At 49.5% G+C, this 26,223-nt stretch overlaps 1 protein-coding gene across 1 annotated transcript in view; it reads right to left on the bottom strand.

Annotated features, from left to right (window-relative positions):
* The window catches only part of LOC144138449 (uncharacterized), a 93,318-nt gene that overhangs the window by 21,075 nt on the left and 46,020 nt on the right, over positions 1–26,223 (bottom strand). The window contains exon 2 of the mRNA XM_077670731.1: positions 4,985–5,071. Within this exon, the coding sequence (XP_077526857.1) occupies positions 4,985–5,066 (82 nt within the window). The 5' untranslated portion in view covers positions 5,067–5,071. The remainder of the gene's footprint in view (positions 1–4,984; positions 5,072–26,223) is intronic.

Here is a 26,223-nt window from a genome sequence, read left to right as displayed (position 1 = left end):
ACTACGGGACTGATCATCATCATCGTTGGTTCCTGGACCGGTGTTCGGAGACGGCTTTGTCGTAAAATAAACGCCCTGCCTCACCAAGTACCCACGGCCCTTACAATGTAATCACACGCAAGGAAAGGACGCATACCCACTCAGGGGGGTTGACCAAGAAGTATGAGAATGAAGCGGCAAAAGCAGCGGCTTACGGTGATTATGGCGGTTACTAACGCCAACAAGTCACACCAATGTTTTGGAACTTCAAATGGCGTGTTCCCTGTACCACATTGTATGGGAATGCCAGCAATCCCCTTCCCTCACCCCTAACCCCAACCCTACCTATGAGCAGTGGGTGGAGCTGCTGACCAGCTCCGACCTTCCACACCAGCGACGATTGGTGGAGAGGGCACGGGTGGCCAGCATAGCCCAAGGCATCCCGGACTAAGGAAGCCTCCCACCGGACGGGTGCCCTAACATCAGCACCTGGTCTCCAATAAAGTTTATTCATCATCATCATGAAGAGCTACTGACTATTTGAGAAAACCTGACAGTTCCTTTCGGGAAACTGTGGGCAAAACAGCGACCCAGATAAAGACAAGCCGCACGTGTGTGCAATGCTACTTTCTACGCCCTTTCTACACGCCATAGCTCGAACACCCTCATATGGCTGTCAATCGGATGCAGCGCGTATACTCAGCTGTAGTAAATGCGCGGGTAGTAGAAGTAGCATTAGCTTTGTTTGCAGAGGCAGAGCCTTGCGTGAAACTGTTCTCGTATCGTATCAAAGTGACCGCTTATCACTTAGTCTTGTTGACTGCAAAAGCCAAAGCAGGAGACGAGGCACGTCCCCTATGACCCCTAAGAAAAGAATGTCCTTTGGATGCGGCATATAATGGCACTCCTAGCTTCCGGAGATCACAAAAAAAGTGAGTCCACCCCAGGTCCTGATCAGGACAGTTCATAATGTAATTATCAATGTTACTACGCACACTTGACTACGGGCACGAGGGGGTGACTCAAGCTGACCTTGTACAGCCAAGACCGGATACGCGCTGAGGCTGTTCCTTTTTGTGCGGGGCAAACTTGCTTCAGCTCTTTTCAGGCCCTTCATCACAACCCCAGAGCCGAGGGAACGCCTGCTGACCTGTCCGAGCCTTTAAAGACCAGAGGAGCATATTCGGCAGAGCGCGCCTGGATAGAGTTCGAGGATTTCTTGACCAGAGAGTCCTCTCACCGGCGAGTGACCTTAACACCTTCCGTTCTGATCAGTTATAAGTTTTAATCGTCGTCACGGCGGCTTGGTGTAGTGCCGTACGCGCGGCAGTTTACTGACAGCTTCACTTCGACCGAGGGCGAGCTGATTAAGCCCCTGTGAGTCATTGCATAACTTCCGCGCCCACGCGGAGCTCCGACAACGACGAAGGCTCGTGCTGCTAAACGCGGCAGTGGAGGCGTCGCGCGCCCAACACGGGCGCGGTAATTGTTATGCAACAGGCGGTTTCCCCGCGGGCCGCAGTTTCTTTGCCGCTGACCTCGTGGAGGGCGCGGGAAGAGCTGTACGGAAAGCTTTCGTCGGCTGACGTCATTACGCGAAAGGGAAGAATGTGCCGGGGGTTGAAGGTTGCCGACCGACAGCTTGCACGGCCTGCTGCAGCGTCGTTAGTAAAGAGGATTTTTCGCGTGACACGCCTGCAGCAGCCACGACATAATTTGTTCTTCCGGGAATGGTGTTTTGACACGAAAACGGCGCCCAGCCCAGCAGGGACGGCAATGAAGATACAAAGTTGATATATATAAATAAATATGAAGAAGGCATAGTTTTTGCGACGTCATTCCGGCTGCAACGCTACCACCGCACAAGCCACCACACAAGCTACGTCCATTCAACGGGCTCAGAGGGGGACACATAGCATCGCAGCATTACTATACGTATAGATGGTATTCACTGGAAAGTTCAGCTTTCAATTTCTTCACTTGGCAACACTAAAAACGACCACGGAAATGGTCGAAGCGCCACGACATGGCACGGCTTGTGCCACTGTGCCCGCACGCCACAGAAGAAAAAAAAAACACCAGCATTCGTCGTCGGCTCCCTTTCAACCCAATTCTCAACGGTGGCGTCAACAGAGATGTTATTAATCGCACTCACATCGGAGTCGAGGCATTACTTTGCATTCGGTGGGGTAGAGTTAAGAACGTCCAATACAACTCATGGGCTTAACACGGCCGCCATCCCGCGGATCCCGACTCCCAGTACCAACGGCAGGGCGCATCGGTACTTCAATGAGTACGTGTATTTTTGTAACTTTTATTGCTTACCCCACCATTCTTACTGATCTAAAATGAATGTACATTACATTTAAGCGCAAATAGCTCGTTTGGCTACCTAATTTGCGTTTGCTCTTGCTGGCCTCAGCCAATTGCACAGCAGAGCATATGACATCATAGGTTCTGTGGCGGGAAATGAGCTAGTGGGTCGCATGGCCACTTATTTTTTTCCCTAATTATAACGCTTATTTGAGCGAAGTGTGCGTTAAAAGTGGTGTCAGTATGATTCTAACGAGGCAATCTTTCGAATGAACCAAACTTGTGTTTTGTCTGCATGGCCTCTTTAAAGCAGCAACGCTGGGAGCTGCTTTATATGCACCACGAGCCGTAAGACAGAAGTGCTGTCCATCAGCTGTCGCTTTCCACCTCCATCAATCCCTCCCACCACCTTTTCGCAGCCGTCTTTCTACTTCCCTGACGCCGGGGCAGTTTTAATTAAGGTTCCTCCTTTCGCGTCAATAAAAGGATGACTGCAGTGTTAGCAGTGGTCAGCATTGTTTGACGCCAGATACCCAACGCATGCTACCACGCACCGCATTGCAAACGACACTGACGGTCCCCAACATTCTTTGCGTTGCTAGTGCTCGACTGGCTCTAAGATAATTTAATACACGCTTTTCAGCATAACCCCTTTCGTGAGCGCACGTACTCCTCCCTTGAAACACGGGATCACGCGGGAACATTCAAAATGCAAGCACCTCATTAGAACCTATATATATTTACCTTATGACGTGTTAGCAGCAGTGGCGACCCGTCACTTTTAAAACGTGAGACTTTGTGACCGCGAGAGTGATGTGCGTCCTTATAAGTGTCCAGCGCCAAACACCAGTAACGCAAATTAGCAAAAACTACAAGGACGACACATAGCAATGCTACGGATTTTAGAGTTAATGTTACTATCGATTGAAATCATTAGCTCATTGAAATTGGTTGACTGATTATTTCAGAGCATTACGCATGGCGCGCCAGGTCCTAAGAACAAAAAAAAATCGCCTGGAAATTGCCGAAATTAGCCAGAAAAGTCGCCACCTGGAATTCAACGTGTGAGAAGGAGCCCTAAAAATCGACATTTTGAGCAAAGCGATGCTAGTAATTCCTTTTCGATGGTCTAGCTGCGTAGAAAAAAAAGGCTGAATGTTTTAGAAGTAGCCAAACTGGACTACAAATATTATTCGTTTGCTACGAATCGTAAAAAACAAATTGTTCCCAATGTAAACTGAGAAAGTTAAAACATGCAAGTTTACGTGTAAAGTTTTCAAAGGTAATGAATGATCATAGAACGTGTGCTTACTATCTGTGCACAGTTTTCCATCGCCTTTGCTGCCCCCTTGCATTCCAGCGCCTAATATAAACCGCCATACACGCTTGCCACCCCGATGCGTGGAATCTGAAGCAACCGTGAACTGCACAAAAATCACACGTTAAACCGATAGCATAGATTAAAGTCTTGGACACGATTGTTAAGGCAGGTGATGGATATTAAAAGAGCAACTAAAAAAAATGGCAGCATCTCCACTCCGTGGATGATGGCGAGTGCACGGAGTACGGGGACTTGAAATGACCTCCAAGTTGCACCTCGAGTGACATCCGATTTGCTCCCCGACCGTCATTCGATTTGAGCCGTGAGTTGTCCCTTGATTATTCCCTAAATGAAACGACAACTCACGAATCAAATATAATTCCGCTTGATTTTCGCTTGATGGTGGTGTGCGCACGGATGGACGCGGACGGAGTAAGCCGTTTGACTCTCGGGTTCTACCTCACGGTCGTAGCCCAATAGGTAAGACGACTGACACTTTGTCTGGTCTACAAGACACAGGCTCGAGTCTTGCCGGTGCCTGTGTGATTTTTTGCGATTGTAAATGCTATGCGCACGGACGCGAACGGACATTGTGCGGTCCTAAGGTGTTCCGTACCTAAAAGTTGCACATTGTGCCGGTAAGTATATCCGTTAATGAGTTTTGAGTGACACTGATTCCTTGGACCCTATTCTCGACTTTGCCATATCGGCCCCATTTTCTTGTTTTGGTTGGCTTGCAGTTTCATATGGACTCCTAAAAAGCACTGAACAATCAAATAAGGCTCTCTTTCTTGAATGTGAGGTGTCGGAAGAGCCTGAGAATATGTGAATTATCACCAGCGCTCAAAGTCGGGAGAAAATAACCAAGTCGCCATATTAGAATTTTGGTCAACACGAGTTTTTAAAAGTGGCCAGTTTGGCGACAAATCGCCACACCTAGAAATCCTGCCCTTATTAATGGCTGGCCGTTCTGAGCACGAACAGATGACTGACTGGCTGACTGGCTGACTGGCTGACTGGCTGACTAACTGGCTGACTGACTGACTGACTGACTGACTGACTGACTGACTGACTGACTGACTGACTGACTGACTGACTGACTGACTGACTGACTGATTGATTGATTGATTGATTGATTGATTGATTGATTGATTGATTGATTGATTGATTGATTGATTGATTGATTGATTGATTGATTGATTGATTGATTGACTTGCGAAAATATACTGCCGATGGAAACTTTTTCGGGGCGGCGTCCGGCCCGATCGCATTATTGGCACTACTACCAGCCGACACTGTTCCAGCCAACGCTAACTTAGAAACGACGGGAAGCAATGTTACTAGAACTAAAGCGACGTTCGATTGGCTTACCCTGTGCGCTCGTTGTAGCCAAGCAAGCCGCGAACAGGGCAGCGACGAGCAGTGCCCAGTGCGTCGGCCGCTGTAGCCGCATTCTGCCTGAAACGAGAGGGAAAAAAGGAAACGGCGTGTTAGCCCCGCCTCCTAACATCATGTCTACTCGGGACACGACATCACTTCAGAGAAATGTTTCACTTGTCACTCGCGCACAGAAATCACTCAAATTTTTTTTCGATGGACAGGCATTTCAAACTTTGTCAAATCGTGCAAGAGATGAAAGGAAACAGCGATTCCACATTTAAAATGCCTCCGTTTCCATAAATTCTCTTTTGGGGCGTAGTTCTGGATTGCTGAATACATGCAGAAAATTTCGAAGCATCCCATTACGAACGCGACTACTTAATGTAGATTTTGTCGGCCTTAGACAAGGTTTTTTCACATAGCACTCAAGCAGAAACTTCGCTTTGCGTTCACTGTTGTGTATAAGAGTTGGAATCCACTATGCTCTGGAGAAAAGGAAGCCACCCAGTGTGACCCTCTAGGGAACACCCCTTAATGATGAAGTACAAAAAAGCCCTGCAGGTACAACCGCAAACTAATCTCGCTGCTACAACTTTTTAGTTCTACTCTTTCAATTTTAGAGCTGCCATTACCGGAAAGCTAAAATTAAAATTTATCTATAGCGGGTGGTAGCTGTCCTACGTTATACTTCCCTCTCTGATTTTACTTCATAAGCACTCCAGTTACCTTCCCATCCTTGTATTTTACTTTCTCTGCACCTCCTTGAACACCCAGTGCTTGGAAAAGGCGAATAATTCGCTCATATGGATTTGGATGGATACAGTCACAAACCAAACAGAATGTGCTGAATCGTTTCTCTTTTCCTGCCTCAGACCACTCATGCCCCATCATTTCATGGGTACTTTACTACAAAGCTCTTAGTTCTCCAGCAACCTGCTATAGTATCAAAGAGAAAAGCAGTGCCCTTAGAGTTATCATGAATTAATTAATTGTCAAGGAAGAAGGAAAGGAAGGTCCACCAGCAGGCGTAATTTGTCACATCTAGGGGTGGGCACCGGAACGCCTGCTGGTGTGGGGAGGGGAGAAGGGGATGTCAGGAAGGGGGATAGGAGAGGCAGAGGAGAGATAGACTACGAGATAATAATAATGCAAAAACAAACATGCGCGAACACACAAACACACTCACACCAAGAGGGGGAGGAAAATTCCCCGCATTTCTCCGAGGGGAAGAATGTGAAAGTGCGAATGCACGAGTTGAATTTGCGCGGTTCGGTAATGTTCGCGAAAGAGAGATCACACACACACACACAACTACAAAGAAAGAAAGATGCATTTATTCACAGACACCTATTTGTGTTGTCGTTGTACCTGATTGCTAGAGCGGATCTCAGCTTTGAAATTTCGTGTCAGTACTCCTTTAAGCGGGTGCATTAGCCCTTCTCACGCCCGATTCCTGGCCAATCCCCCACGTGGGTATGTGCCATGTCAGCGGCCAGGCAGCGCGCGCCCAACTCCCCCCGTTGCCAAGGAAGACGAGGAGATTCCTGGCCAATCCCCACGTGGGTATGTGCCATGTCAGCGGCCAGGCTGCGCGTTCGCACGAGCGCGGACATCGCCGGTGGACGCAGGTTCAGGGTCGCTTAAGAAGTGCATTCGCACTTTAAAAAATATTAAGATTTTCCTTTCCAATATCAAGTTTTGCGCGCGTTGGGCTTGTTTGCACCACTACAAAGCCGGGCAACATAGCCAACTAGGGGGTGCGTGTTATGCGACGAAGCCAGTGTCTGTCCCGCATCATAGCAAACGTCCTCTCTCTCCATCTTCCTTCCACTTGCGCTTTGCAAAGCCAACGTTTCGGGGGAGGGGAAAATTAGAATATACCACTTATCTTGCACTATTGTATTAAATAGAGGGCGCAGAAAGGGGCGGTATGTCGCTCGTAGGTTCGACATGGCTTTCCCTACAATCAATCCGGACAAGGTACCTGTTGACGCTGAACAAACATAAAAGCAGGCGAAGTAGATAATAAATACCGTATTTTCTCGCGTATAACCCGCACCAAATTAGGGAAAATTTTAGTGGCAAAGTAGGAGTGCGGAAAATACGCAGGGTTTTTCCTTCAGTGCAGCTTCACGGCAATGCACGTTGTGCGGTGAAGCTCCTACGCAGTAACACTGACTAAGCCTTCCATGCCAACGTTTGTGCAAATTTGCAAAACGTACAAGGACAAGGAAGAAAAAAGGACCAGCGAACTTTTAACAACTTAATTTTATTAGTTCTACGACAGAACAATAAACCCACGAATCTGCGCAACATCACCACAAAAAATTCTTTACAGCGCACACTGCGCACACGTGTCGGTCTCTGGACATTACAAACAAAACATACAATTCTTCTGTCTACATAGTACGTGATGTGTTGTTTGAGCAGTGGCTTTTGTGCACCCATTCCTGTATCAAATGTGCCGGCAATACGCGAGGATTTTTTTTCCGGCGGGCTGAAAGTGGGGGTGCGGATTATATGCAGTGGCGGGTTATGCGCGCGAAAATACGGTAATTAGAATGGCGGAGGCTATGGAGGTGCGTTCCTCATCTTCTTCCCTCAAGAAAGAAACAGAAGGTTTAGAGCACTTCATAAATCTGAACCAGGGGTGTAGCCAGATGGGTGTTTCGGTGTCAAAACACTCCCCGAAAAGTGGCGCATCCACCCCCTCTCCGACTTTCGGTCTTTTTTTTCCGCCCATGCTGTTTACACACTTCACATGCAAATTTAGATCTAAAAACAAAAATAAGAAAAGAAAACAAAAAGAAGGCATTGTTTGGTCGCAGGCTATTTTTTGTAATTTGTTTTGCTGGCGAGGTACAACACCCACCGAAAAATATCTATGGCTACGCCACAGATCTGAGCTTGCGCCTGAGCTTGCACAGATTTTGCGCGTGTGTTTCACGAATAAACGAGTAGTACAACTGTACAACTGTACAACTGTACAACTGGCCCGCCTTCAATCTGTGTGGAGTAGTGGAGTTTGTGTGGAGAAAGGTGTTTCCTCTCGGAAGCGTGACATACCTCTGATTTTGCGCTATATCAGAGATGTTAACAAAAATTATAACCCCCTCTCTCCGGAAACAGGGGTTCACGCCAAGCTGCATCTCAGTAAAAGCGAAAACGACTGAAAAAGAAACACGATGACCACAAAATGAAAACGAGAACGCCTCTGCCAAAATCAGAAGGCAATGACCGAAATGAAAACGCAAAACCATCTATTGACCAAAACGAAAACCTTTCATTTCGCTGCGCTTCACATCATTATTCTGCGATTATTGGGAGCGTTTACAGGCTTTAATGGCTGCCCGCTCTTCAGCGGAGCAAACCAGCGCCACTAAATAAGCTACGCTTAAGAGTACCGCCACTTCGGGCACCGGGAAGCTTCTAGGGGCCATTTTGTTTCTGGCTTGCAGTGTTGCCATCTCTCCCAACGAAGCCGCCGCCGGTTGTGACGGGAAGAGTGAGACCGGCCGTTCTAGCGTCCGCGCACCACAGAGAGAGAGAGAGGAGAGGCGCCCAGAAACAACATGGCTGCGCCCATACGTAAACAAATATCACGTGGTGCGGACCGACCAATGAAAATACTGGCGACACACAGCAATGAGAGAAAAGAGTGCCGATACTCTAAAAGCCTTTATTTAGTGACGCTAGAGCAAACCATGTGCGGCCTACCTACGCCATGAACGGCGAGCGAGAGCTGCGCCCGAGAAGGAGGGGGGGGGGGGGGTAGGTTCAATCTATAATTCGATCCATAAGCTTCAACGGGGGCATAGTCGACACTTTTCCCTTTGGCCAATCCCCACAAGTGTGGACGTGAAAAACACTTCAAGACCCTCACCATAATCGTTGCCTTCATTAGAGCGCGTGGATAAATTTTGCTTTGCCGCAAGGCGTTTCGGCGTACGCCACCACCGACGGCGCAAGTCAGCCAATACCAGCTTGAAAATACACCATACGAGCGTTACTTTTTTCCGTCTGCTGTTATGCAGTGCAATACGCATGACCCGCGTGCCGGGAAACAGCGCCGTCTGCCGCTAGGTGTCATAACTCTCTGCTTTGCGGCAGTGCCCCCCCCCCCTCCCTCCACACCTATCGACACTGATTTTTCAGCAATAACTCTGGGACGGCCACTTTTCCCATAGTTCTCTTGCTTAATTCCTTCCTCCATCTCCATCTCCCTCCTGTGTCTATCTGCATGCACGTATGTATGTATGTATGTATGCATGTATGTATGTATGTATGTATGCATGCATGTATGTATGTATGTATGTATGTATGTATGTATGTATGTATGTATGTATGTATGTATGTATGTATGTATGTATGTATGTATGTATGTATGTATGTATGCATGCATGCATGCATGTATGTATGTATGTATGTATGTATGCACGCATGTATGCACGTATGCACGTCTGTATGCACGTATGTACGTCTGTATGTATGTATGTATGTATGTATGTATGTATGTATGTATGTATGTATGTATGTATGTATGTATGTACATGGAGCCCCGAGCAAAAGTTTACGGACCAGAAAAATTGTAGTTTTACGGTATTCCTCTTCCTATAGCACCCCGATAAACTGTCGAATGTATGCGAGATGTCCTATAATTACTGAACTCATGAAAACTACTGAACATAGCACTCCGGGCTTCCGTGCGGCAGAGAAATAACTCAAAACTGCTGCTTTCGTGATCCGTAAACTTCTGCCCTTGGGGGTACGTCTGCACGTATGTATGTATGCATATACACATCTACCAATCTACATCAATCTATCCGCACTGTTCTCTCTTCTTTCTCTGTTTGCTTCTACTGCTAGGAACCTTCGTCGAGGCCACACAATACTGGGGAAGCCTTGGCAAGCTGAGATCCAACCACCAACACTTCTGTCCGCGCGCAATCTTCTTCACTCCTTTCTCCCCGGTGTCGCGCAGACAACGGCGCATCGTCGCGAAGCCACCGCGGAGGCAGTATTTAGGAGCGTGACACAAGCGACTGCGACAGCGCGATGTCTCCTCGTCGCCGCCGCTTTCTGCGCGCGCACAAGGATGCGGCCTTGTCATTAAAAGCGTCGTCGCCTCCCCCCCTGTGAACCCTCGTTACGCACGACGACGCGGCGCGATTTCGCTGCGAGTCGCAACGGAAAGCGTCGTGAGGGCAACAACGCCATCCGCCGTTTCTGTGCAGCGCCGATTAAAACGAGAGGCGAAAACGGCACTGCAGTTTCCAGGCGCTTAATGGGATGGTAGAGGGAATGCGAGACTTCCGAAAATGTAAACTTGCCGAAACAAAAGAGCTGTAGATAGGACAGAGGGGGAGGAATGTCTTCACGCCGATTCTAAAGGGGGGCTAGTGCAGTCTAGAGTAAAATAGAAGAGGAGGAGAGCTGTACAACTATTAGCCGTAACTTGGAAGCCCCCCTTTCCGCAGCTACTGCACGGGGGTCGCTCTCTTAGAGAGTATGCTTCATGTGCCGAAAAATCAGCCTCACAGTTTTTGTAATGGGTCTGTTTCATTACTCGACGGGTTTGGCTTCGTCGGCGAAATAAGTATCTATAAAAGTTGGGTGAAATGGTGCGCGCAAGTGACAATGTGAGCGTGTATTTCGACGACGTTTGCTGATATTTCGTTATGCGTTTTACCTAGTAGTTCATTTTGTCATTTTGAATATCCTTTCTGTAAAAGCAACGAAAATGCTGCGGTCAGGTAGGGCAGCTGAAAACGGTCAGTGTAGTGTCAGCGTTCCACCCATCACACCTACCCGTTCCACTTTCCAAAGACGTTCACTAGCCTCTTTCAGATGTGACAGCAGAGTGCGCGGGGAATTGCAAATAATATGAGGTCGATGTACGAGAAGTATGGAGCGAAATGTCTAGCGGAAAAGACTACTGAGATAAAGTGGACGGTTAAAGTAAGGGGAAGACCCTTGAGTGAGTGCAGGCAATTCATCGAACGTCACATGCTCTGGTAGCTCGTTTGTGCAGAGATTTTGCTTTGCTTTCCATTACGGCAGTGATTGAGCCAACAACATGGTCGCAGATGCTGCACCCGTACTCGTCAACACGCCACCATAAAAAATATCAGCTGGTGCTGGCAGTGGGTTTGCACCCCGTGCTTAGCACACCTCAGTCAGCGTACGCGAAGCACGTGCTGTTTCTTTGCCGAATGGGTGTCGTCCAAGAATGAAATCGTAGCGCTATGAGCCCCCTGGGTGCCGGTGATGGGAGGCGTTCGTGAGCCGTGTACATGAATCGCACACCTATGCTGCTCGAGAACCGTTCGCGAGTGCCGGTCATCCCGCGTGCCGTTCTTCAGCCGCACATAAACCTGACATACCGGGCGCCGTTCATTCTGAATTCTATTCTTCCTGAGTGTCGTTCATCAGCCGTACACGAACGCAAAATAGCTGGGTGCAGTTCTTCAGCCGTTCCTAAGCCCGACATTACTTTACTGAGTGCCGTCATCTCGGGTGTCATTCTGCATGGGTGCCGTTCAACAGCCGTTCCTAATCCCGACATTACTGGATGCTGTCATCCCGGGTGCCACTTTTCATGAGTGCCGTTCATAAACCGCTTCTAAACCCGACATTAGTGGGTGCCGTCATCCCGGGTGCCGTTCCTCTTGGGTGCCAGTTCATCAGCCGTTCTTAAACCTGACATTACTGGGTGCCGTCATTTCGGCTGTCATTCTTCATGGATGCCGTTCATCAACCGTTTTTTAAATCTGACATTACTGGGTGCCGTCATTCTGGGCGCCATTACCGGGTGCCTTTAGCCCTGGGCACCGTTCTTGGCAAGCGCTCCACTAGTTGAAGATCGCACTATTCCCATTCGCTATGCCCTATTCGGAACCCAACCCGTCTTATCAAGCGGCCAAATTCGGTTTCGACGCCGAGTTCAAGCAACTTCCAAGTGTTTTCACACAGGACTACATCCCCTCGGCGTCCGCGACGCTGCATCGAATTGTCGCCTCGGCGTAGTCTACGGCATCCCGGCGTCGTCCCTGGCCTTCGAGGGCACGCACAATGGATGGCCCGTTCACCGCAACGACAACCAACACACGTCGTCGTCAAAGCAGGCCCCGCTGATTGCACCCAGGTGCCTCGGAACAAAAGCGGAGGAGAGGGCTTGAAGAGCGGAACCATTGCAAGGGGTAGCCGGTCCTTACCCACCTTCTCGGCATTTCTAGCGTTCGGCTTTCGGTTTCTCTTCCACTAGTCTTTGAGGGAAACGATGAAGAAAATAAGGGTGATTCGTTCCGTTATGGACGAGCTGTCAACGCGGGCAGATGCGCGGTTTTGAAACCATCCGCGCGCACGTCAGGGAAACAATGAGGCGATGTGTGTAAGGGTTCCTTGGAGAACGCCCTGTCGATTGGCGCAAGAGAAATGTTGCGCGCTGGGCACGAGCGACTTGAAGAAGCTTTGGCTACGGCAACCGCATTTTGCGTTTCACGCTCTCCCCGCCGAAATACTTCACTTTTTGTGCGTAGTATTCTTTGCCGAGTATCCTCACGAGCCGGTGTTGTAACGCCCTGCTTTCGCACAAAAATGCGTAATTGGAGCAGTTAAGACTTTTAGTCGTTATAATGGCGAAGGTGGAGATGATTGGTCCGGCGGAATTTTGAAAAAAAAACCAAAAGTACAAGAAATAAAAAATAAAAAATACAAAATGGTCTAGTGAAATAAAAAGTATACCTCTTACACACCGCCCCCGCAAACGAAGGCAAAAATAAAAGGCTGCGAGAAGAACGACGGAAACATGAATAACAAAATTGAAGAAACGGCCCAATTGTGTATGCCCGGCATGTGCACAAAATTGTATAATGAACTTTTTTTCCAGTAGCGCTGTGCGCATGTGCTACTCTCGCTCCCAGTGACCAAACCGCCATTCCTGGAGGGCAAATGTAAACAAAACGACGCCATATTTGATTATCCCCTTGCGAAAGCCCATCCAGCGAAGTGCTGCTCCATTTTCTGAGCCATGAAAGCGGCCGTCAGGGAGGCGCTTCGGCTGCCATCGAAAAATGTCTCTCCCACCAGAACCATGCGTGGCGCCTGGGACGGCTTCCTTCAGTTCGCAGGGCAGGCGGAAAAAAAGGGGGTGTGTTCTTCTATATTCCCCCAAGGGTGGTTCGGGCGGCCGCCGTAAGAGGGCTACGCTACTGGGAAAAGGTTCATTGGTCATGTGAAGACATTTAATCGTTATGATAGCCGTATCGTGTATGGAGATGATTGGTCGAAGGGAATTATTGAGAAAGGTAGGGCCCCTAATCGCTCTCACTGCCTAAATGTACATAACTGACGAACAGAAACAAATGAAATGTATAAAACGACAAAATATCGTAACGTATTTGCAACTCATGACCGGTATGTATACTCGTAAATCGCAATGAAGGCAAGCGGCGAAAGAATGTCTACGCATTAGAAGAAAATTGTCTGAATTTCTGCGCATTTTTTGCACGCTTCTAGTTCTCCCTCACATGTCGTCCAGAAACGTTGTTCACGCATAAAGAGTGAAAAATTACTCGGACACTACGTGGAGCGCCACACACACTCTACCATGCACTCACTTATTTCATTTTTGTGGTGATAGCAGAAACAAATTGCTCACAACCCACCAAGGAGGGCTGGCCATAGAGAGCGAGCGAGCGAGCGAGCGAGCGAGAGAGAGAGAGAGAGAGAGAGAGAGAGAGAGAGAGAGAGAGAGAGAGAGAGAGAGAGAGAGACTATATTTCTGGTCAGGTTTAGACCTGTTCGTACTCTTCCACAAGAAGAACCATGACCAGCTGGTCAACGGCGGCCGCCGACGCCACCCACATTCGCCACTTGAGAGGAGGAGGGTTGGAGTGTTAGGGTAATGAGGGGACTTTTGGGCAACAAGATAGGAGACGCCGTGGGTATAATGTCTATTTGTGGTGTCCTAGGTAAACTCAGTCTTAATTAATTCAGCTGGCCATTAATGTCGTTTAAAAGGAATAATAAAATTTCGCCACCATTGGGGTGGTTTTGGTGCCGAGGTTCTACAAGTTACGCTTTTCTAAAAACATTAAGCTGCTGTACTCGACTAACATGGAAGCTTGGGTGTGTTGGGCAAGCATGCTAGAAAATTAAACAGCGCGAAAGATCAGCATGCGAGAGAGGGATAACATCCTGGTGCTGTGGTGTTATCCCTCTCCGTCTCTTGCCCATTCCGACACGCTGTACTTGGCAATTTGATTCTGTAAACGAGAGAATCCATTACCATCCCAGTCTAAATTGACTTCTGCACAACGCCTCAGGGCAAAGGTCGTACCTCTCTGCGCTTTTTGACATTCATTTACGTGTGGTTGGCCTAGCAGGTGTAATATAGAAGGCCCCGTTGATCAGCTAACGCACGGAAGCCGTTGTGTTAGAGAGTATACGCTGCGCGGAAAAACCAGCTTCACCGTTTTTGCAAAGCTTTTTTTCTGTTTGTTTGTTTGTTCAGCGCACCTCGTATCATCAGACGAACGAAAACGAACCCACTCAGACACCGATGCTCTCACTCAGTCACGTTTCATTTCGCCGCCTAAACAACGTAATGTAGATCCGGCTCCCGAATGCCCACGAAAGCTAGTGACAAAGGCTTGGCCGCAGGGATTCACAGAGCGACAAGGGGTGGTTGGCGAGACGCCTTTCCGGAGCAGCCGAACACCGCCCAAAGAGCCTCCGCAGCTTCCACCGTCTCCCTTTCCGTCCGCACCCGCCGTGGTTCCGGGAATCGACACCGCCAACAGCGAAGCGAGCATGTTTCCAGAAGGAACTGCAGAGCGGCGGGGACGTTGTCCTTCTGCGAACAAGGAGTCCCTTCCTACGCGGCATTCACCGCCGGTCAACCTTGAACCCTGGAACGCACTGTTCTTGCCTCGGTCGGGGGTCAACCGTTCGGACCGGTCAGCTTTGGAAGGCGGCCAGCGGCGCGCAATAACATTTGCATGCTCCGTCTCTATACAAACGGACTCGCCGTAACCGTAGCAGCAGCAGCAACAGCGCGCGGCCCAAGGTGATGTGCTGCAATTTGATGATCCTCGGATGGGCGCTCGTGTTATGTATGCCGCGTGCGGGCCTCGAGGTGTTTTGGGTTTTGTCCTTTGCCGCTGGCTGCGCGGACGAGATGGGTATGTATGCCTTGGGGGCCGAAAAGAGATTACCGGAAGAGAAGGCACTTCGCGTTCCCTGTTGAATGAGTTTTCCTACCCGTTCTCCAGGAATGCACTTCTATAGTGCGGTAAATCTGCGTTACAACTCGCAACTAAATCAATTTATTCGATATATCGCTTTATTCGAAGCGTCTTATGGCTGCACTGCAGTGCAGAAAGTTAATTATGTCCGCTTTTAAAGGAGTATCGTTTATTACGAAGCCGGGTTCCCGGCCCGGGGCCATTTTTAGAACGAGGGTTCACACTATACTTCTTAGTGGCCCTTAGTATGCGTGTACTGGGTTACCTCAACTAACAGAGAGAGAGAGAGAAGCACTAGGTCAAGTGGGGGAAGTGGGAGTACAAGGTGGGGTTGTTTGTGGCCTGTTACACCTTGAAGGTAGAAAGAGTGCAGACGAGCGGATAAGTTCTAGCACGCAGAAACAAACATACACCAGATTCACGCTTTTTTCCCTGTTCAAGGGTTCGATAACACTAATTCAAGTTTTCGCTTTCGGGGATAATGGTAAGAAAACTGAAAACGTGGCGCTATAAACACTAGACTCCTCTAAACGTTCCCACGTTCGCTGTCGATATCCTTCGGTGACTGCCTGCGTTACGTCCATACAGTGCAAGCGGCTCCGCGGGGAACGTAAGTCCATAATTGATGGTCTCTCGTCGAACCGTTCACTACGCCCGTGTCTTCAAATAGCGGGCAAACTCGAAACAGGTTCTTCCCAGGTGCCACGCACGGCAATGAGCTAATGGTTCGCTAGAACGCGATTATGGTCATAACTCAGAACGGCAAGCTTTACTGCGGACACATTGTGTGTTTATTGAGGAGATCGAGAGCCCTGTGCAGAGGCCTCGGCAGGGGGGAGAGGGAGGTAGGATTATTCAGGCACCACCTCGGGAGCACTTTGCGAAGCCTTGGCAGGGAGCCCCATGGGGGAGGCTAAAATTATCCGCGCAGTATCGCCGTGTACATAACACGCGATTACAGCGTGCTTTTGAATTCATCGCTCGAACCCTTCGGGTAACATTTACACCTTCGCTGAAAGCGACGGCTGAGGCTCTGATGGCCGATGCTGCAGCAAAGAGGACTTTGCGGCATAATCATCTTACACGCCGTGAGTTCTCTACCTGCTGCGAGACTAAATGTGAATGACACATGCGCGAAAAGGGTTTCAATTAGAACCCTCGTTGTATAACGAAGGTGCTTTATTTGAAGTCTCGCATTATCCGAAGTTTTTTTTTTTTTTTTTCGTGGACAACTGCAAAGAGAGCAAATCGCCGCTTTTAACGTGGCACCACTTATTACAAAGTCAATTTGCCGTCCTGGAGATTGTTCTAAGAACGGCTTATCGTCTACACAACGCTTGCATTCTTCAGCTCCTTCTTGACTTCGGAGATGACAGAAAAAAAAAAATGCGTATTATGAAAACGTATTCTCATAACTGAATGAGCTGTGGCCGTGTAGGACACGAATCTCACGCCCCAGTATATATATTTACAAATGTGTAATATTTTTCAGGTTTATGCTAAAGTGTGCGCGCACAAATAATGAAAAATGGGTGGTTGGGTGGGTTCTAGGAGGGTTTGCTTGGTGTCTAGTTGGTAACGTATGAATTGTGAAAACACTTTGCTGATTATAGTTAACGACGGTGAAAATTAGGAACAATCAATCCCACATACAAAAGCGCAACTAAAAATTGTCTATTTTCCAAGCCCTTAGAAAAATGATGAAAGACACAGAAAGAAGACAGATGTAAACTGGGTTTTGATCAGTCCGTGATAATGTAGTGTTCGTACTCAGCCATCGCCCCCCCCCCCCCCACACACACACACACACATTGAAATTGCTAGTTGCGCTTCTGTGTGCGTGTATCGCCTGTGTACCGCGCCGATTTTCGTATTTGTTAACTAAAACAGTTTGACAGCCTTTACACAGCTCACATGGATTGGTTACTGCGGAAGGCACAGTGTCTAGAAGCTAATTACGAGTATTGAGTAGACGCAAGATGTCAAAATGCTGTAGCTAAGCAAGCTAACCTATTGCCTGCTTAATTTTTTAGCGCCGAAGTGACATCTCTACAATATATGCATAATTATGATTCAGCAACAAACGTCGTCGCACATATATTAAATATTATGTTACGAATACTGCAGGGGAGTTTAAAAATGTTTAGCTCTACGGAGTAGTATTGACTAGTGAAGGATGAGCAAAATCATACTTTTGCTCGCCGCTTTTGCTTGCTTTAATTTGGTCGGGTGGCTGAATCGAGTCACAGACAGACAGACAGACAGACAGACAGACAGACAGACAGACAGACAGACAGACCAAAATTTCTCGGTTTAAGTAGCCCAAGAAAGACTATGGTCTTTAAAAAAGACGCACTCAAAAGAGAGGCACGCGTATTTGTGCGTGTCGCTGAGTCTATTTCTCTTCTGCAAACAATGCATCGTACTACGCTTCAGTCTGATTTCAAGTCGGCTGAATATTTTGACTATATAATATATAGGTAATCCGCTCAGTGCGAGTGCATGCGCTGTATGATCAGCGTGTCGCTAATGAAACCGACAGGGCGGGGCACTTGCCGTCATCACTGAAAAATAATCCGGGTGTGATGCAGGTTGTTTTTACGATAAGGAGGTGTTAATCTGATCAGGCGGAGAAGGACGAGGCTGTTGGCTGCGGACAAGGACAACGTGTATTTACGGGACAAATCACTGAACAAATAGATAAATGAGCATTAACATAATCAAATCACGAGAGTTAATGTCCTATGCAACAAAGTTCGCGCCCCAAAATAGTTCGCGCTCACGTGTGGAAGTCGTGGACATCTGTGAGCTGGGTAGGTGCACTTGGCTCGGTGCGCTGGTCGGTATGCTTGAGCGGTGTGCTGACGCGAGGCCCTAGTCGGTAGCGCTGCTGCTGGTTGATAAAAAGAGCTGCTTGCTTGAAGGATTCCAGAGCCTTTCTGACGCTGCTACTCGGTGGCTCGAAGAGACCTGGTGTAGCTCGGCGCGGAGATTTCCTCGGCGTTCACACCCAGCAGAGAGTTTCCAGGAGAAAGGCGCGGCTCGGAGCGGAGGTTCCCCGAACGTTAGCGTCCGGCAGGTCACTCCCCAAACCTCGCTCTTCCTGCTTCTCCGTGACACCACCGTCTTCTTCCTCCTCCTCCTTCTCCCTCGCCCCCTTCTTCCGCCTCCGCACACCTCGTCTTCTTCGCTTCCACCTGCCGACCCCTGTCCGGTGAGCAGCGCCTCCTCAGACCGGGAAATGCTCTCAGTATTTTTGGCGTTTCACCGATGGCGTAGGTACTCTTGTGCAGTACCGCAGCCACCCCTTGCCATTTTCTCATCAATCTCCAAATCACTAAAAACTTGCAAGTCTGGGGTTTATAGACATTGGAAACGTTCAGCCACTTCAAAATGGCACCAGTGGAGGAACTCTTGTCTCTAGTCCGACCCTTTCTGGCCTCTTGTATACAAGAGTCCAGAAAGGGTCGGACTGTTTTTATCAGCGTGGCAACAGTCTACTGCTGGGTATCAGGGTCGTCGGCCTCGGACGACCGCAGTGTCTCCTTGAGGGACATGGCGCCAGCTACGTTGACACGACTTGCGCAGGACGTGGCAAACTGTCCGCCACGTGTCGGTGTCGGTGTCGTACTCGTCGGTGGCGCCTAGGGTGACGCAACCGCTTGGCGATCCGCCGTTGCAGCAGAGGGGGCTTCCCACCACGCACGCCCTGGGCCAACTCATGGTCCGAATGGCTGACCGCATCACGGCTGCTAGAACGAAGCAGTCGCAGAACGTTGACAGCGTATTGAGGTCAATCCCCGTGGTGCAGATCTTGCGTCCGATGGATGCGCACTGCGGGCCGAACACTGTCTGCTCCGTGCAGTTCTTGTTCACCTTGCTCCCCTTGCACACGTGCTGCTCACAGGCGCTGCTCAAGGGACTGCAGCAAACGCCGCCGGAGACGATCAAGATTTCGGCGAATGGCCTGTGGACGAACACGTGTTGAACAGAGTCCAATGAGCAGGCGTCGCAAGTTGACTTAAGCTCGCAGCAGCGCTGGACGGGGATGGGGGTTGTGGTTTGCGACGGAAAAAGGAAAGGAAATTCACTGGGGAGCGCTAGACGATAATCTTGCATGCAGAACATGTTCCTACGGATGAACTCGTTGGGCATGATGGCCTTTCTCGTGTACCTGCTTTTCGGGAGACCAAACCGTTTGTTCGGTAGCATCGTGCCGAGGCGCTGTCTCCGCTCTTTGTAATTAGCCCTGATCCAAAGCACGGGGGCCTTCCACACGACCTCTTCCCGACGCACCTTCAGCACTACCGAGCCGAGCAGGATGTCCGCAAGGTTTGTCGGGCTGAGCCGAGAGAAGTCGCGCTGCTCCGATGTGATGGTGGGGCCTTGCACAACGTCGGCTGAGATCACCACATGCCCCGCGCAGCAGTATGTGACAACCGGGCCTGCAGGCGCTCCGCGCTCACTCCGGGTATGTGCAGGTCACCTCGGCATGGCTTCGACACGGGGCCGTTAAATAGGCCGTCGGAGTACCACTCGCAGGCGTAGGGCCTGTCCTTGGAGGCGAGAATGCTTTCGCCGCCGGATGCTCCCGGGGTGGCCGGGGAGGCGGCGACGACGGCAAACCCAGTGCCCGTGCGAGTATGCGCGTGGTATGCACCGGGGCCAATAAGGAAGCAGATGCTTGCCCACTGAGACGGTCGGCGATCCAGCGGCAAGCCCTGTAGCTTCCCGAAGCGTACATTCGTCGTGGCGGTTGGCGGAATATCAGCCAGCGGGGATGTCTGTTGCTGCTGCTGTTGTTGTTCCTGGTGAGGGGGCACGTACCCACGTGGGGGATTGGCCAGGAATGGGACGTGAGAAGGGCTAATGCGCCCGCCTAAAACACCGGAAAATTATAAACCTAGCGATTTATACGCAGAAAGAGAGAAAATAGAATTGGTTGAAAGTTGTAAGTAGAGTTCGGGATAGAACAACCGAGATTTCTGGAGCGGAAAAATTACATGCAAGAATCAAAGCTAACAGAAGATCACGAGAACGAGAATGAAGAAGAAAAGGATGCTTAAATCCCGCTCTGATTGGATTCCTTTACGCTGGCAACTTATGTAATTGGTTTGAGGTCGCCCCATTTTTTTTTAATCTTGAATTTTACATTCAAAAAGTAATTTCTACCTTTGTAAATTTCCGATTTACAGGAGCCTGTAAATAAATAAGATCTTTTTTCATACCCCTGATGTTTGGCCGATACCCTTTTTGGGTATGTGTAGTTCACCAAGAAACATCATCATCATCATCTTCTTCTTCCCTCCGACGGGGTGATAGAGGTCAGTGATCCTTAGAGATATGAGGAATTGTGGTGGCACAAAAGCAAATTTAGTATCACGGCACCGTTTCACTTTTGATTCCCCTACGGTGACACAGCAGGCACTGACGGTGTCCACGTAGGACTATGCGATTACGACGATTACACAAGCACAATATTCCACACAATACGTCTCGAAGTTGTCGCTTAAAAACGAGAAGAAATATTCCGAACATAGGTGTGTGTCATGCGTTCATACGCGGTTATTCCCCGGAACAGACGACCTTGCAATGAACGATGCCATTTTAGGTCAACCCCCCGCCGTTGATGTGTCCGTCGTGTGTGTGTAGGGCATGCGACAGAAGCAGCAACAATAAGGCGTTTCTACTTCCGGTTGTGGGGAAATCTAGAACCCAAGATGAATTTCACTTCCTCCTCCAAAGTCCTAAACAAGGCCCCGTAATTTCGATTCACAGCCGGCAATTCGAACTAATCAACGAAAACTCGGGGTGGAGGTGTTTTGGCTCCCACTTCAGGATCAAAGAGGTCTCTGTGAACGAGGCTATACAGGCAGCCATGCAGCTCCTTTAAGTGTGCGTCCAAAGTAGCGTTAAGCGCTCGATTCTATCATCTGACGTAGAACAAGATGGTGTAACAGAATATAACTCTGCAGCACTGGTAACTGAATGATGACGCTGGGTAGAGGGAGCTCTCAACCTCTATAAACGCGGGCCCGCTGCCTCCGGAAGTGTGAGGGTGAGCACAGCCTTCCCGTTCTCAGTTGTCTAAATAAACGTTTACTACTATACTTACGTAAGTTGTGGCTACGTATTTGAAACTGTCGCTTCGGAACCTGCAGGGCTTGGGTTTGAGCCGTAGTCTTAAAAATGCGCATTATTTTTTTCCTTCCTATGTACTAAAGTGTGCGCGCACACAAGTGATGAAAGATGGGTTGGCTACTGCTCAAGGCGCTGTCTTAGATGACTCTGAATATTGAGTGGGGGTGTTTACGAGATGTCTGTGTGTTATAGCTAAGAAAATGACCAGGATTAAGCACGAAAGTACTATCTTTGCAATAATTTAATATTTCGGGTTCACTAAAAAATCGTCGTCGTGTACTATAGATTGTGTGACGAACCAGCCGGATACATTTTTCAGGTCTAAGGAAGTGTACCGACTAATGGATGATTAACGAACCCATGTCTTTACGTGCCGATATGCAGCAACGATCGTTTACTGAAACGCCATCAAAAAAGCGTACGAAAAAGATGGAGACACGCGTATTCGTGCATGTCACCGACTCAATTTTCTTTTTGTTAACTATGAATACGTACCACGCTACAATGTTATTCCAGGGAAATGTTTAGCCTGCATGACCGGTTTCAGCAAACATCTTCACCTTCCTGGGCGTATATATCATATGTAGTCGGCAGAGTTCCACATTCTCGTGTAAGCGCCCCTTGCCGTTATGGTCGGAGAAATACTCCGGGTAGCGTTTGAGCCCTTTGTAGTTAATTTCACCGATGGCGTATACACAGTCAAGTGTCGAAGCTACATCTCCCCTCTCCCGTCCATCTCACTGACGACGTGCCAGTATTGGGGTCATACCTTTCTCCGAAATGCAACCAGAGGCGTAAAACTAGTCTCTGTACGTGATAGCACCAGGAAGGAGCCGCCCATTCTTCGACAGCCTTCTGGTCGCTAGCAGGGCGCAACCCATGGTGGACGGGAGCGGCTCTTTTATTAATTGTGGACATGCCACCTGCTACATAGATACGTCCCTGCCGCAGGACGTGGCTCAGCTCCAAGGCGCGGGTGGTTCATCCGGCCTGTTTTCCGCAACATTTCCTCCCCGTTGTCGCACAGTCTTCTGCGGTGTCTAGGTTATTGCGTCCGTTTGGCGAGCCACCGATGCAGTTGACGGAGCTATCAGTCACGGTTGCGTGGAATAACGCCCCGGGCTGGCCCGTGGGCATGACGGACGACCACATCGTAAAGCCCTGGTCGAAGTTGTAGCTTAGCGGTGACAGAGCATTAGGGTCACTTCCCGTGACGCAGAACTCGTGTCAGATTTCGGAGGGCGCCCTGCGGACGAACATGCGTTTAACAGAGTCTAATGGGCCCGCGTCGCGCCCCAACTTCAGATCGTAGCAGACCTGGACTTTTGTCTTGTGGGGTATGTTCACGAACGAGGTAGCGCGAGGCGTATGTTCACGAAACTTTCTCAGGAAGCTGCTTTTCATAAGGACCAACCGAATGTTCGGTAGCAGAGTGCCGAGGCACTGTCTTCGCACTTTGTAAATGGCCTTGATCCAAAGCACGGCGACCTCCCAGACGACCTCTTCCCGGCATCTTCGCCCGGCATCTTCAGCACTACCGAGCCGAGCAGGTACGCAAGGTCTGTCAGGCTGAACTGAACGAAGCCGCGGTTGTCCTTGTGGACGAGCTCAATGTTGTCGAGCAGGAAGTGGGAAGGGCTTTTGAAAAAGCTTTTCGAGTGGTAGACGTTGGCCGTTGCCGGGGTGATGGAGCAGTTTTTAACGTCCATAGTGCGCCATATGAATGCGCAGCACTCATCCCGGAGCCTGTCTACCAGCAGCTGCTCCGCTGCAATGGTGAGGTCTTGAACATTAGAGAGTTTTAGCAGAGCGGGCCAGCGGGCAGCGGAACGGAGCGGACGAGCGGAGGCGCCACTGCGCATGAGTCAGTACGCTGATGCGGCCAGCGGCTTTACGACGCTGCGAGCTCGCCCGCTCGTTCGGTCATCCCAGCGCAGCGCGCCAGCGGCCCGGCGAGCGAGCGTCGGCATTCAAAATGGCTGCCTGTAGCGCGAGCGGCGGTGCGTCGTCATCGCGCACGGACGCAACCGAAATGCGGCAAGTCAAGAAGCCCCGCAGTGCTTCACGGCGTACGAAGACCTGTGCATTTTGCGGGAGGTGGCCGCGACGAGGCCTTTTGGCGACGACCACAAATGGGTTCGCGTCGTCGCCACGGTGAATCGGGCGGTGGGCCGAGAATTGACACTCCGCGGAGTTCAATATTCCTATCAGACTAGTTCAATTTTTAATGGACAGATGGCGCAGTACAACGCTTCGCTGTAGGGTGCCTCGATGCGCGCCCGCTCCGCTGAGGGTGAGGACAACCGCGTCGTCTGCTAGCGCGACCGCCATTTTCTTGCATCCGCTAGGCGCGGGGCGCGCGTTTGCTGCGTGACGCGCCTTGATAGTGCTGGTCTCGCTAACAGTGTGGGCTTGATTTGGCTTTACTTTTGATATACATTCTTTTTCTAGCGTAGATGAACAGAAGAGTAAGGTTTAGGTGAAGGATTCTCTATTTTGAGGTGATAAGCGAAGGTATGGTGAATGCCTTTCTTTTTTTACGATAGGTGACACGGCGGAAAACTTCATGCCGTCGTGTCATACCGGCGCCGTGAACTTGCTGTCGTTGCGTTTATATATAAACATAGCAGAAAGTAGGCGGAGTACACGAAGGAAGGGAACTGCTGCCTATTCAAGTGCGAATGTCCGGCACGCTTACAGCCACTGAAACTATTATTCGGTACTTACATATATAGGATTGCCTGGCGGCAAAGTGTGTCATGCATGCACTGTGCAATCTGAACGTTATTGATTGATTGGTGAGGTTTAAAGCGCCTACGCTACATAGGTGATGAGGCGCCGTAGTGGAGGGCTACGGATTAATTTTGACCACCTAGGAATCTTTAACATGCGCCGAAATCTCGAACAAACGGGCGTTTTGTATTTTCGTCTCCATCAGAAAAGCGGCCGCCGCGGTCGAGAATCGAATCAGCGTCCTTGGGCTGCAATCTAAACATAAAGGCTTACACGGATGTAGGAAAATCATTGAATACCTTGAAGCAAAAATACACTATGCACAAAGTGATGAACGACATCCTCCACTGCTGATACATAATGCATTATGTACAAAATAATACAAACACACTTCACTGCAGTTATAATACAGGTAATGATGATTACGCTCGAATGTTTTCGAACTTGCTCTTTGAGGTTTTGAATTGCGTTCTCAGCATGTGTGTGATGTTCTTGAAGTGCGGTGTATCTTCTTTCCAGGTCTGCCAACTGCTTTTTCAACTCAGCTCAATCCCTTTGTGTCTCACTAGCTGTGAGAGTTTTATTTGTCGAGTTTGGAATTTCGACATTCAAAGCTTCGACACCTGGGCTGTTGAGTTGGAGGTTTTCCGATGACGTCTCTTGTGATACCGATGGCGTCTCTTGTGAGTTTACTCGAGGAGGATTTCCGCTGTCTGATGATGCGTGAAGTTTTTCAGCGGGGTTGTCCACCTCTTCATTGTTGGATGTGGGCTCAGGCTGCGTTCTGTCTCCGGGTGGCTTTCGCTGCTTTGGACCGATTTTTAAAGTAATGTACGCACTCATACGAAAACACGCAGTGAATGAAATGGTAAATGCCGACCTCTGATTGGGAAAGGCGTTAGCACAGCATTTGGCTTCAGCTCCTTCCATCCATCTGCACGGATTTGTTCAAAACAGGATCCTTCAAAGTGAGCCTGCACGCTGAATTGTCAATATAGGTGCCTTTTGCTCCCGAGAAATAAGAATAAATGACGTGAAATCAAGCCAATCAAACAAACCGGCATCCACGCGTATCGGCTCACATCCCCACATTATTCACATAATAGAGGTGTAATTAACACATTTCTTTTCACCTCCGTGCGCTACTTTTATGGCACGATAAGCGACAATAAATGTATTAAATATTATAATTTTTGCGCACAACAAGATTTATAACAGACCTTAAGTTGAGACAACACGGAGAAACACGAGCATAACGCGTCGCATGCAGTTTTACGCTTTGGGATATATAATTCACACTGCCAAACAATGGGCTTTTGGGGAAGTAAGCGTGATGCGCCGGGGTGACGCTTCGGGACTGAGAAAGGTCGCACACCTTTTTACAACGAGCGCCTTATTTCGTGATTCAAAGTGAAATGACTAAAGATGCAAAGCGCCACACGTCCGTTTGCATCGATCAAAATATAAAAAGGCCACAAAAGCATGATGAAACCTCCAACATAAACACGTAAAACCGTGCGTCTGGTATCGAGAAACAGCCACACAGACAAGCTTACAATAGCCCCAAATAGATTTTGCACTGCTTGGAAGCCGGGTACTTGCACTGCATATGCAGGAGTGCTTCGTCGGCTGCCACTTGTCCCGCTTGATCTTCACCGTCCACAGAAGCCGCCTTTTTGGGTCTCTACGAAACGAAACATGCTCTAGAGATTTTTAGCGCTGCTAGAACACAAGAGAACGCAGCACCCAGACATTCTGCAAAGAGATTTTGTGAAGAGCGCCGCTTTTCGCGCGCCTAGCGCGGGAGTCGGCGGGGGCGGGATGCAAGAAAATGGCGGCGGCGCCTCCCGAGAACCGGTCTTGGCGGCGGCGACCCCTTCAAAGAGTGGCGCCACCCTCCGCAGAGCGGGCGCGCATCGAGGCACCCTACTTCGCTGGAGGCGGCAGCCGATCGCTCAGCTAAAACGGCCTCTCAAGCACGGCCTCCGCGATCGGCTTCCGGCGGCGCGCCGTTGCTCCGGCCGTCCCAATCGCCCGGAGAGAGCGTAATTCCGAAGAGGCCGTTTCGCCGTTTTCCGCCGCACCGCGGCGTGCGGAGCCGATGGTTGA

This window comes from Haemaphysalis longicornis, unplaced genomic scaffold (assembly GCF_048455015.1).
Source record: "Haemaphysalis longicornis isolate Haplotype H1 unplaced genomic scaffold, Haemaphysalis longicornis Haplotype H1 scaffold_5, whole genome shotgun sequence".
Taxonomy (NCBI): domain Eukaryota; kingdom Metazoa; phylum Arthropoda; class Arachnida; order Ixodida; family Ixodidae; genus Haemaphysalis; species Haemaphysalis longicornis.
Note: the sequence above shows the minus strand (reverse complement) of the source record. Positions and strands in the feature narration are given on the sequence as shown.